General features: G+C 39.0%; 1 protein-coding gene across 2 annotated transcripts in view; it reads right to left on the reverse strand.

Moving 5' to 3' along the window:
• Nucleotides 1–707: 707 nt before the first annotated feature.
• Nucleotides 708–13,822, reverse strand: part of Arih1 (ariadne RBR E3 ubiquitin protein ligase 1) — an 82,937-nt gene continuing 69,822 nt past the window's right edge. For both annotated transcript variants that reach the window (XM_051156581.1, XM_051156582.1), the window contains 5 exons: nucleotides 12,897–13,027; nucleotides 8,700–8,757; nucleotides 4,862–5,122; nucleotides 2,944–3,056; nucleotides 708–1,506 (listed from right to left, as the gene is read on the reverse strand). In XM_051156581.1, the coding sequence (XP_051012538.1) occupies nucleotides 1,422–1,506; nucleotides 2,944–3,056; nucleotides 4,862–5,122; nucleotides 8,700–8,757; nucleotides 12,897–13,027 (648 nt within the window). In that variant the 3' untranslated portion in view covers nucleotides 708–1,421. The remainder of the gene's footprint in view (nucleotides 1,507–2,943; nucleotides 3,057–4,861; nucleotides 5,123–8,699; nucleotides 8,758–12,896; nucleotides 13,028–13,822) is intronic.

Genomic DNA, 13,822 nt, shown 5'->3' on the forward strand with positions numbered 1-13,822 from the left:
ATTCTCCTATATGCTGACAATAGAAAAGAAGCAAACTCAGTGATTCCTACTCAGATGCACTGGATGGGAGTATCATGTTCTAGTGGTGTTTGCCTTCAAAATGAACCCACTGAAGCACACACGCAATTTCAGTATCCACCATTTTAAATTCACAATCTCAGACTAAGTGAATTGCTATTTATTTATACTTAAAGTGAAAACATTGTATTCAACACCCTAACACAAAGAAGGGATGAGAGAAGAGCCATAACTAAAAATTTAAAAGGCTCAAAGCAGCAATTCAGGAAAAATAAAACAGAAAAATAAAATCTGAAATGCTTCCTCCAGAGTGATGGGGAACCTAGGAAGCCTACAGCTGTGTGCATGACATGGGCACATGGGCTGGGATAGGGGCATCAAAGGCCACAGACGAGTAGGTTGGGACAGCATCATTCATGAATCGAAGCAACTAAAACCCCTTGTAGTCTTTAACAGATCGAGGCATTTGCTCAGAATTTGACTTCCTGGTTCTAGAGCCAGAAGCTGGAAATTCAAGGCACGAGGCCCATGGCCAGCAAAAGACACAACAAGACCAGAAAGGGCAAAATGACCCCAGGAAAGGGAAAACACTCTAGTTAGGTCTTGCAGAGGGGCTTAAAAACACACCTTTATCCCAACCCCAACCCTAAAGATAAGCCAACTGAAAGAAAATGCACAGCAAATAGACATAATCTTGAAGCTTTTTAAAGAATAAATATTTTTGTAATTAAACATTATGCAAACACGTGCCACGCTTGCTTTATCCATGCATATGCGCTATATACAAGTTTGAAAAATACTGTGTTGTCCTCTTGTTTTAAAAGTCATATACAAAGTTTTTGTTTTTTGTTTTTTGTTTGTTTAATTCTCTTGCTGCCTACCCCCTTCCCCCTCCCAAGAATTTCCTTTACAAGTAGCTAATAATCATTATTCACTCATGACCTTAGGGTATGAGAGAAAGTGAGTGCAACTGTGTGTGGGGGTATGTATGAGCAGGGGAGTGAGGGGAAGAAGTCCTTTACCAAAGTACAACAAAATGGCTGGTTTGGACATGAAAAGCAGTGTCAAAGAGCTTTTGAAACTGTAACTGTACTACACTCAGGAAAAAGAAAAAGGAAGTCAGCTTTGAGAATGAAGCTACGTTACAAGTTAACGTTGGAGGGCTTTTTGTGTGTCTGTCACGCTTTGTTGGCGGCCTAGAATACTGTTGTACAATGGTTTATCTACCTTTTTTATTACAATATAATTTACTTAAACTTTCCGTTAACAAAACAGAATTCTGGTACTACAGACCAGTGGTGTCAGAACAGGCTTAGTGCCTCCTTGTTTGTGTGTGTTTTGTTTTAATTGCATGAGCACTCTAGATGGTAAAGTTTTCAGAGTTCACTTTATGCAGGGCATTCTCAGTCCTCAATGTACTCCCACAGGTCTTTTTCATAGCCTTCATGCACATGCTGTAACAAAACCCTTCGTCGGCTCTCACAGTATCTGTAATTAAAGAGAAAAAGAAACTTGTCAGCCTCTGGTGATAGAAGGGCCATTTATTTATAAAAAGCATCATTCCTGCCCAGGCTTTAAACAAAGCACCTGCTATTACTATGAACATTTTCAGACTCAGATGTGCAGGCACATCAAACTGCTTCTAACTGTTTCTAGGACTCCATTTTGGCACTCTTTCACTGCCAGAAATCAAAGTCAGGACCATGTGAACGCTAGGCTACCACTCCAACAAAGATTCTTCCCAAGATTACTTTAAACTCAGATTCCCAGTGTCAGAAATTAATTTTAGAACCCTCAAGTAGTAGACCTTTGTATGGGCATTCAAAACAATGATTCAAACCCATAGTTGTATAAATTATGAAATCAATTAAATTTATAGGTCATTTATATTCACCGATAAAATAAAAGTGTTGGTTGACTGTAAAAGCATTAAATACAATGTAATTACAGTTAGCCAAAGGAAGTGAAGACACTGGGACTAAATCTGCAGACCTTCCAACTTCCCAGATCCCGTACTACTATTAAAAAGGTACCAGGGGCCAGGCAGTAGTGGTGCACACCTTTGATCCTAGCTACACAGAAAACCCTGTCTCAAAAACAACAATTAAAACAAACAAAACAAAAGATACCAGAGGATAGAGAGATGGCTCAGGGGTTAAGAATATTCTGTGCTTTTCCAGAACATGCAAGTTCATTTCCCAGTGCCCACATCTGGTGGCTCACAACTGCCTGTTAACTCTAGCTCCAGGGAATCTGATGCTTCTCCTTCCTCTTCACATATCTGCACATATGAACACACACACACACACACACACACACACACACACACACACACACACACACACACACACACACACACACAAAGATAACAAAATGTGAGGAAAACACTTTGGGAAAAAGCCTTTTGTTGTTGTTGTTTTTTCCAGACAGGATTTCTCTGTGTAGCCTTGTTGTCCTGGACTCCCTTTGTAGACCAGGTTGGCCTTGAACTCACAGCGACCCACCTGCCTCTACCTCCCTAGTTTTATTTGTAATTTAAAAGACATCAAATTCTGAAGTTCTGTTTACCCTGAGCTAAGTTTCTCTAAGAGATAAGCTCTAACAAAAACTCTTTAAAAAAAAAAAAAAAAGCATAATTCACTTTCAAAGGGCCACAACCCACAAGAGTACCTGGGCAAAACCCATACCCTATTCCCAACCCCTTATGCTAATGGCTACTTATTCCTTTTAAAGTCTTTTTCCCTATCGTGCAGGGATTTCAACGGAGGTACAGTCAGTCAGTCAGTCATTAGACTAAATGGCTAGATTCCCCTGCAATTTCTTGCCCAATAGACAGAAGGACTTGTGGAAATAGAGCAGCTAGGCCAACCATACTGAACCTCACCACTGGCAGAAAATTTTGTCTACCAGCTATTAAAATCTCACCTGTACTTATCTTGAACTTTCTGCTTTATATCCTGCAGAGAATCTTGGGAAATATCACGTTCAAGGTAGCCCGAAAGCACCTCTGTGGCATTTTCTAGATCTGCTTGATTATTCTGAAAGAAAAGAAGTAAATTCTGGCTTCAAAACCAAGCTAAAACACACCCTACTTTAGCTAGTCTGCTGACTAGACACCTACTCTCCACAGACAGTCACTTTGATAAGTGTGGCTTAACTAGTAAAGCTCTTTGTGTCTTTCACCTTCTTTTTCCCCCATCCCAGAACAATTTTGAAAATGTTAGGAAAGATTCAACTATTACCTAAGGAATACTGAGGACAATTTGAAAGTTGTTTAGATCTAAGAGCCACTCTTTTAAAAAACCAAATCTTAAAACAAAAATTCAAAAATCTAGTTGGGTGGTGGTGGTGCATGCCTTTAATCCCAGCACTCAGGAGGCAGAGTTCGAGGCCAGCCTGGTCTACAGAGAGAGTTCCACAACAGCCAGGGCTACACAGAGAAACCCTGTCTCGAAAAACAGAAAAAGGAAGGGGGAAAAAAAAAAAAATCCAAAACCCTATCGTTGCCCACATCTGGCTGTAGGTACTTCCATAAACTTAAATATATACAAATCTTTTTAAGACATGGTCTTCTGTATAACACTGGTTAGCATATAATTTTCTATGTAAACTATGCTGGTCTCACACCCATAGAGATCCGTCTGCCTCTGGAGTTCTGAAATTAAAGACATGTACCATCATAACCAGCTGAATAAATTTATTTCACATTGTATGCAAGATCTGGGTTCTTTTTGTTTTGAGGCAGGGTTTCTCTGTGTAGCATTGGCTGTCCGGGACTCACTTTGTAAACCAGGTTGGTCTCGAACTCGCTGTGATCCGACTGCCTTGGCCTCCCGAGTGCTGGGATTAAAAGCATGTGCCACCACACCCTGCTGCAAGATCAGTATTCTACAAATCTTTTTATTTTGTTTTTTTTTTTTTTTCTTTGAGATAAGGTCTCACTATGTAGTTGTGGCTGGCCAAGAGACAGGCTAGCTTTAGATTTACAGAGCTTCTCATGCTGGAATTACAGGTAAGAGGCATCGAGCCTGGTTATTTTTTATTTTAGACCAGAGTGTGATATGTAATAGTCTAGGATATTGTGAGTCTTAAGTGACACGGTCCATATAAATTATTGTTCAGCACTGAGCACACTGTTAAGTTCTCAATAAGCATAAAACTAGCCTACATTAGATATGAACACTTGGTAGTTAGCTTTTGTGTTGTCATGATGACCAAAAAAGGAGGCTTTTAGCAGTAAAGGTTTTCCATAAAGATGCTTTAACATTGATGCATGAGCTGGGTGTGGCAGCACCAGCCTTTAATCCCAGTACTTGGGAGGCCGGGGCAGGGGTCTCTGTGAGTATGAAGGCAGCCTGGTCTATACAGCTAACTCCTCCTTTCTCAAAAAGCAAAATAAGACAAAACAAAAACTTATGAAAAGAAAAGATGGAAAAACACCAGGGTAAAATAGTCTGCTGCAATTCTTTATAGAGCTGAACAGTGCCAGAAGTAAAAACACAAATCTAAGGCTGATTGCAGAGCCAGTACAGCTAGCTAGCTAGCCAACCCACACAAGTCTGACTGCAGTTCAGCTAGCAAAGACATTCCTCCTATCTTCCTAGCAACAACTTTGTTCTTGTTTTTTAAGACAGGGCTTCTCTGTATAACACTGGCTGTCCTGAACGCAGAGACCTGCCTGCCTCTGCCTCCCTATCCTGGGATTGAAGGCATGAGCCATCTGGCACCTACATTTTTCTGTTTTAAACAGAAAGGGTTTAACTCTGTTTTATGAAAGGGGATGTGGATGGGTGGGTGGGTGGGTGGGAGGTGGCCTTTCCCCCTGAACAGGAGCTAGTCCTACCTCAAAGATAATGGACTGGTTATTCTTTTTGAGGTAGAAAGCGAAGACATAAGTGTACATGAGTGTGGCACGACACTGGCAGAGGACATCGACTGCTTTCTTCAGGAACTGCACCTCGATCCAGGACATGTTGTGCTGCTGCATCTCCTCCATCTTCTGCTTCACCTGCGCATATAGCTTGTGCTCGAAGCGCAGGCTCTGCATGTGGTTCATGTAGCGATTACAGTAGAACAGGTACCGCTGCAGGGCTGCCCTGGATCGCTGACCCAGTAAGAAAAATAGAGGTTTTGTAATTATGGCATACACATGATATACAAAAGCTTGAGTCTATTGAAGCCACAATGTGATGACAGCACCTCCTTCGTTAAAAGAACTCATCACTCAAAAAAAAAGCAAACATACCAAGAGTGAAGGGAATTCTTTTAAGACATTGCTGGTAAGAATGTAAATTAGTAACCACTATGGAAAATACGCAAAAGGCCCTCAGAAAACTAAAAGTAGAATTATCAGTTTAAATTAGGAATAAAGTCATGTATAGTCATGTACGATATAGTACACAGCAGCCATGAGCCACGTTTGTCTATTTTAACTTACATTAAAATGTTTTTTTTTATAATTAGTGGCCAAAAATTAAACAATGGTGTTAAAGAATATTTTTTAGCATTATAAAAAAGTTCTACGAACTTTGTACAGGATTCAGTAAGTTAGAAAACAAGAAGCAGCTGTGTGTATTGGTGGTAGCTGAACCCAGTGATTTGTGCAAGCTAAGCAAAGTTACTGACAAACATCCCTCAGGGGTAGGGTTAGGAAGACAGGGTTTCTCTGTGTAGCCTTGGCTGTCATAAACTCGCTTTGTAGACCAGGCTAGCCTCGAACTCACAGCAATCCACCTGCCTGTGCCTCTTGAGTGCTGGGACTAAAGACGTGCGCTACCACGCCTGGCAAGATTTAATTCTTAATGAATGATGGCACTGAGATGCTGTGGGCCTCAAAACAAAGACAGGTGCTAAATATGATCTAGCTAGTCTTTTAAAAAGGATTTTAAACAATAATGATTTCTAGTAAGTCATAAAAATGAAATAAAGTTGAAAAACTAAAACAAAAACCCAACAACAGTAGAATGATCCAAACAGGAAGCTAGAGAAAGTGTGACTGATGCATATAATTTGCAAACCAAAATTATATAAAGTTATTATGTGGTGCAGGCCTGTAATCCCAGCACTCAGGGAGGTAAAGGCAGGCAGATCTGAGTTCCAGGGCGTTCTGGTCTACAAAGTGAGTCCAAGACAGCCAAGGCTACATATAGAGAGAGCCTTAGTCTCAAAAAATAAAAACAAACAAAAAGAAAATGCCTCCATAAGATCCAGGTGTGGGAGACGGCCAGGCCCACTGTGGGTGGTGTCATTCCTAGGCTAAGAAAGCAGGCCGAGAAGGCCATGGAGAGGAAGCCAGTGAGCAGCACCTCTCCATGGCCTCTGACTCAGCTCCTACCTTCAGGTTCCTGCCCTCACTGCTTTTGATGATGAACTGTAATATGGAACTAAGAGTGAAATCAACCCTTTCCCTCCCTAACTTGCTTTTGGTCATGGTGTTTCATCACAGCAAGAGTAACCTTCAGACAGCGACCCATTTTAACTTGATATCTGAGGACCACTAACTAAATGGAAGTGAAGTGAAGATGAAAAAGTCTGTTATCAGCAGACTACAAAAATAAGTTTTTTGTTTTTGTTTGTTTGTTTTGAGTCAGAGTCTATGTAGTTCTGGTTGTCCAGGAACTCGTTATGTAGATGTGGCTGCTAGCCTTGACCTCAGCAATCTTTCTGCCTGTCTCTGCTGAGATTAAAGGTGTGCACCGCCATGCCTGGCCTCAGATCAGTCTCTTTAATAAGAACAGTAACAATCAACAACAAGAACAGTAATTTACAGCTGGAGATGTAGCTCGGCTGGTAGAATGCTCGCCCTGCAATGCAGGGGTCCCTGGTTCCCAGCCCTCGCAACACATAAACTAGACATGGCAGTATTTCCTTTCAAAAATCTACAAAATTAAATGAACACCAACAAGTTACACTGTGATTCCACCTGGTTACACAGCTGTATAGAAACAAGATATTTGTAAGTGGTTTTACATTTGCACATTCAAATAACATGTAGTGAATATATTAAAACCAGCACTAAAATTTATGAGGACTTTTCTGTTCTGAAAGGACTAAAATAATATGCATGTTACTCCAGTACTTTGAACCTAGACTGAGAGAGACAGTTAAAACCTATTACACAAAAAGCAAAAAGACTTAAAAGATCAAATCACCCAAAAATCAAGACCCCAAAATGACATCTGTGAAACATTTATCATTTGTAATTATAAAAGACAGAGTACCCTTTATTCCTACCAATATGAGAGTATATAGTATTGCGCATGTTGGGCTTTCTCTTTTTAAATTAGAATGATTGAGGTCTAAGGGTGATGAGTAGGAGTCTTGTTGGTCTCAAACTTGCTATGCAGTGAAAGGCTGGACTCAAATTTGAGATCCTCCTCGTCTTCAGAGTGCTGGGATTACAAGCACATAATATGCCACACTCAGAAAATTTAAAGAAATGTCTTTAAAAAATTGAACAACAGGGGCTGGAGAGATGGCTCAATGGTTAAGAGCATTATCTGCTCTTCCAAAGGACCTGAGTTCAATTCCCAGCATCCACATGATGGTTTACAACTGTCTGTAACTCCAGTTCCAAGGGATCTAATACCCTCATACCAATGAATGCACATTAAGCAAAATTAAATTATTTTTTTTAAAAACTGAATAACAAACAGATGCAAAGCATGTTTTAGATTGTATCCATCAGAAAAACCATTTCAAAACAGCATCCTTTTGTCTCTAGGACTTTCTTTTTATTTTTTGGATTTTTGAGACAGGGTTTCTCTGTGTAGTCTTGGCTGTCCTGGACTTTGTAGACCAGATTGGTCTCAAACTCACAGCAATTCAGATGCCTCTGCCTCCCAAGTGTTGGGATTAAAGGCGTGCACCACCACCACCCGGCTAAGAATTTCATTAAAGAATGGCTAAATAAAAATTAAATGGTTCTACAACTACAATAAAATTATGAAATAAAAAAAAAAAATCATGGGGTTTGTGTTATTATAGCCATTTCTCTAAGAGCAGGTCATTTCTCTATCCTATGACAGGAAATTCCCCAACTCCTGAGTCTCTTTCAAATCAGCTAACCTATCAGAACTACATGAACAATGAGGTAAAGATGGGGGGGGGGGGGGGGGGGGGAGAGGCAAACACCTGGCGCTCCATACTTAAGAGCAGCAGTTCACTCAACTGCTCGTTTCCTATTCTCCTTTCTGAATGAGAAGAGCTCAGAGGTGAGTGCTGATACCACAGCACCACTGGGACCTGAAAATAAGCAGCATAACTAGCTCAACTAAAAGGAGCATGATTGGCACATTCCAGTAAATTCACAATTGGAAGATAAGATTGGGAATTCAAGGTACAAAGCCAAGAATTTGTCTCAAAATAAACCAAAAACAACAAAGTAAAAAAGACTTCACAACGCACACCCCTGTCATCAGCACTCAGGAAGAAGCAGAGGCAGAAAGATCATGAGTCTGATGCCAATCTGGACTATAGAGCCCATTTCAGAAAACAAAAATGAATGTTCCTAATAAGCATTGTAAAATAGTCCCTTTCTAAATGTAAGCGGACATCTAGGATTCATTATAGTGTTTACCTACAAGTAATTTAGAGCTGAATGTTTCTGCAAAGTTACCCTCTGGAAAATATGCCTAGGAATTCCTAGCGAGCGAGCGCTGCTCTGCCACGGCCGCACTCACCTCTTGGGCATCTCTTGCCGCTTTTGCATCATCCTCATTATAGCGGTTACAGTTGTACCTTAAAGAAAAAAAATTGAGAGGATTTCAGAAAACCTAAGTCAACTAAAAAGGGAAATGCTTTAACTTGTACTGGGTGATTATTTAAAACCAACATTCTATTTTACAAGAGATAAATAATCTGAGATGCCACAACACCCAGGGCTCTTTTGCTACAATGGTAGAATTAAAAGACTAAGTAAGGGGAGGGTTGAATATAATCCAAGCACACACTATTTCAACCGTCTAAAATACTAGATCAATTCTCCATCAAGTAATAGGAAATTCTGTACCTTTTAGGTAGCTCATCCTGAACCAACTCAACAACCACTAGAAAACACTGCAGTATAGAGCTTATTTTTACTATGTGTAGCCTGAACTCCATTTCAGAAGAGATCATCTTATGTCCTAAGCTATCCAGTTCTCACTGCATCTCTCCTTTTATAAACCAGAACCAACAATCAACAAGTTATTTTGTAAGAGATGCTGTGCTATGTACTTTACACAGTACTATTTATGATTTATTAGCTGACACTAAAAAAAGAATGATACATAAAAAAAGGAGGAAAGGAGGGAACATGCCCAGAAAAATTAACTCAGAGTGTAAATAATTTTTTGCCCTTTCCTAATCTATCTTTTTGTTTGTTCGTTTGTTTAGGCAGGGTCTAGCACTGGCTGGTTTGGGACCCGCTATGTAGACCAGGCTGACTTAGAACTCAAGAGATCTGCCTGGCACTGTATCAAGTGCTGGGATTAAGGCTGCATGCTACCACACCTGGCTATTATCCATCTTTTATTAGAGATTATATTCTGATTTGGCTACTTAATTAATGCTTAACTAATCACTTGCAGGGGATTTCAGGGTTCATTAATAGAGGCGTTTTAAAGCAGGAAGTGAAGAGATAACGTGATGCTGCAGCATCTGTCGACAGTGAACCTTTTATTTCAGAGCTAAAGGAAGATTTTGTAAAACCCCACCCCTCCCTCCATCCCAAAGAAAAATACTGAATTTAAATGTTAAAACTCAATTGCATAAGGCTCGAGAGATGGCTCAATGGCTAAGGGCACTTGCTACTCTTGCACAGGATTAGATTTGATTCCCAGCATATACTGCGGGTAGCTCAAAACCTTCTGGAACTCCAATTCCAAACTATTTAATGCCCTCTTCTGGCCTTGTGGGAAGCTGCTGGAAATGAGCAAGCATCACTGCAATAAGACACACGTGCTTACACATGCACGCACACATGTAAAAAGTGTAAATCTAAAATTAAGTTGCTAAAACTTTTTCAGGCTTTGTTTTTGTTTTCTCGAGACAGGGTTTCTCTTGTAGCCTTGGCCAACCTAAACTCACTTTGTAGACCAGGCTGGCCTCAAACTCACAGAGCTCCACCTGCCTCTGCCTCCTTGAGTGTTGGTATTAAGGGCCTGTGTCACCACACACAGATCAAAGTTGTTTTTTGAATAGGCATGTGTACACATGGAACTAAGGACTAGTATCTAGAGCTTCTTACATGTCAAGCAGATGGCTCTGCCACTGAGCTATCCTCAGCTCTTCAGAAGTATGTATATATTTGTATGCACACATAATATACAAACACATATCTTTGATTTTAGCAAATATGTGTCAGAAAGCAGTTGAAAAAACTGTTTGCCTATGTACATATTTGTGTGTGTGTGTGTGTGTGTGTGTGTGTGTGTGTGTGTATTTATTTAACTTCCTTTGACTTACATGCTTGAGTAACAAACAGATGGCTTCTGGAGATAAAATGATCTCTCACAAAAATGTATCAGAATGCAGAAAGGAGGTGGGGGAGGCTTTCAAGAAGCTTTTAAAGATACTCCCCCTAAGGAAAAGGCAAATCCATTATGTTTACTCCAAGAAATGGCCAGTCAATCCCAAACATCCCTGCATATTTTTACTGTATAAGCTACAAATTTCTGTCCCAATGAAATATTTTGCTGAAATGATTCATATACAGTCTATAGAAATTTGAAATTATACTTTTAATTGCTTAGTCTTTCATACTAGCTGATTTCCCACTATTCAGAAGTAACCCACAATTGATCTAAAAGTAACACAAATAACAATGGTAGTAGATGACTTGATGTTAGTTTTCACCTTATTATTCATACTTCTCAATGTACTAGTTTGCTTAATTTAATTGCAAGATCACTGTCCTTGATTTCTTTTGGTTAACTAGTAGCACCCTCTTCTTCCTGTCTTCTTAACGCCACAAGTTTTCTCTTTGGTTTGTTTCTGTGACATGGTCTCTCTAAGTAATTCAGGATGGCCCAAACTAGTTATGCAGACCAAGCTAGCCTGTCATTCAGAGTTTCCACCTGCCCCCCAATTGCTGGAATTAAAGGTATGTGCCACACTTAGCATATATTCTAAAGCACCGTCTAAAGACAGGCTTTCCCTTCCAAAACTATTACAGATTTAAAGGCTAGCAGAACAAATATTTAGGTCTACCTATATTTCTAACTTAAATTCATAGATGGTGCTACTTGAATATAGTTTTGACCAAATCAGAGGCATTTTAAGACATACACAGAAAAAAGGGGAGATACATTTAGAAGGTTAATGAGTAAGAAGGCATGCCCCTTTTGCTCATGTCATCATCCAGTCTGTGGTAGCTCTCTTTTGCTCTATATAACTACAAATCTGAGTAATCAGAGAAGTCATCAAACTCACAGACCTTGAAACAGTCTTCTCTATTCTCTCTCCCCCACTTTACTAGGCTAGCATACAAAAGTGATTTTATTTCAGTTTTTAGGAACCCTACAGTTTGCTGTCTTCAAATACAGAGAATTCATTTTCAGCTCTGACAAAGGCAAATAAATAAATAAATAAATAAATTTTTTATTCCCCACTAACAAATTAGTTTTTACCTTAGAATTAGCTTCAGAAGTAACTCCTATTACTGTTCCTTTATTTACTGTAACTAATACAAGTCCCAATTAAACTTAAAGCAAAGATCTTTTTTTTTTCTTAAGTTCATATCTCTTTATCTTGTCTTAAACCTACAGCCTCTTGCCTCCCACCCAGGCTCCACAAAGCACTGCGATTATTTGACAATGAATGTAAAGCACACAATTTAGACCCTTCTAACCTAGCCACGCCACTTCCACCTAAACCCTCAGAGCATCCTAACTATTTTATTACTACTTTATACTGCAGTATGTTTCGTAATTTGCTCTATGCCCCACAACTTACCAGGGGGTCAACAGAAAGTAGGAAGGTAAAACAAATTAATAAAGTAGGTCATCTGTATATTAGATCATTCAAACATTTTCAATTCTCATTAGGAAATATGCTAGCTTTTATGTTTCTCAAAATTCATCTACAGTTTAACTTGTATTTCCCCAAATAGTCACATAACAAAATTATCTATTAGTATAGGAGGAAAGGGAACAATCTCACTTAACAAAGATAGCCTTTGTATCCAAAGATTATGCATTCATGGAAACAATCTTCCCTGAAACAAAAAGTATCAAACTCTCAACTGTATTAAACACACAAATTTCTTTATTCTTAACATTATTCGCTAAATAATACTGTTTACTTATAAAATTTTTTTATATATAGTTGCATCTGACATTAACTGTCAGTCTTGAGAAACTTATGAAACTGGCCAAAGAAGGTCCATTTGAAGGACTACTTCCTAGTTCTAGGTAATTCTTCCAAATAGCAATGCAAGCTTATTTCAAAGAGAAGCTAAAAATACAGATTTCTGTTCAGTAGCTTTCCAATTTTTAAAGACAACGATAAAACTGTTGTCTAATGATGTGGAAAATAAGGAAAACATAAAAGTTAAATTTCTGCCAATAAACTCTAGTTTACAACCTCTACCTAAAGGACATATCACTGTAACTAAAAACTAAAATCATGAACTTAAAACATTATTCCACCTCTGTTGACAGTGTTTCAAACCTTTCAACTAATTAAATCTCAGTCCATTTCAATTATTAATTTCTGTGAGAAATATGACTACCTAATCCCTCTCTGTTGTTATTATCTACATACTCTATTGAAATGGCATATTAATTTTTGATTTTTTTTAAGCTAAAGTAAAGTGATAATCAAAGGTAGAAATATAATTTGTATGTGGTATACATCCCATAATTTTATGAACGTACTCTACCATTTGTCCAACCTACCAGGCAGATCCATGTGGTTCCCAAGGGCCAAGACACACCCAGCAGAATTCTGCTTTACAGTTCTGGTTACGACAGACCATGTGATTACAACCGCCATCCTTCTCAATTGTGACATGGCATTTGGGACATTCCTATGAAAAAAAACTATAAAGTTGGCGTCAATGCTACACTAAACTATATTTGCTACCATTGAGGACAGAAGCCAGTTCTAGATTCCCTTTTTTATTAGAGTTAATATAGTAAGTCACTTACAAAAGTAGTAAGCATCTAAAATATACCATTAAAAATAATGTGTATCATTATTACTGGTTCTTTTGTTTACTTGTTTTGGTGGGGGGGGGGGCTGTTAGTTTGTTTTTGGTTTTTTTGTTTGTTTGTTTTTCAAGATAAGGTTTCTCTGTGCAACAGTACTAGTTGATTTGTATACAGCCTGGCCTTGAACTCACAAAGATCCACCTGGCTCTGCCTCCTGAGTACTGGGATTAAAGGAGTGTACAACCACCACTTGCTATTATTGGGTTTTAATAGATACAATAATAAAGCCTTTTCTTTTAAATGCTTACTAGTATTTATGTGTGTGTGTCTGTGTTTGCCATCTGTGTGTAAGTGCCTTTGGAGATCAGAACAGGGCATGTCCTCTAGAGATGGAATGGTAGAAGGTGGGGAGCCACCATGCAGGTGTTGGGAATTGACCCCAGGTCCTATGGAAGAGCAGCTGCTGAGCCATCTCTCCACCCAAATAAAAACAATCAAAACAATTTTAATCACACACAGTAAGTTTTATGAAGGTAAGTATTTCACCTAACACACCGCTTAGTTGCCCCTAGCGGTAGAGTACTTCCTATGCTGTGCACTGTTCTCAGTGCTTCATAAGCACCATAAACCCATAAACCTTCCAATAGTGTTATTTATTCCTGTTTGTCTTA

This window comes from Acomys russatus, chromosome 14 (assembly GCF_903995435.1).
Source record: "Acomys russatus chromosome 14, mAcoRus1.1, whole genome shotgun sequence".
Taxonomy (NCBI): Eukaryota; Metazoa; Chordata; class Mammalia; order Rodentia; family Muridae; genus Acomys; species Acomys russatus.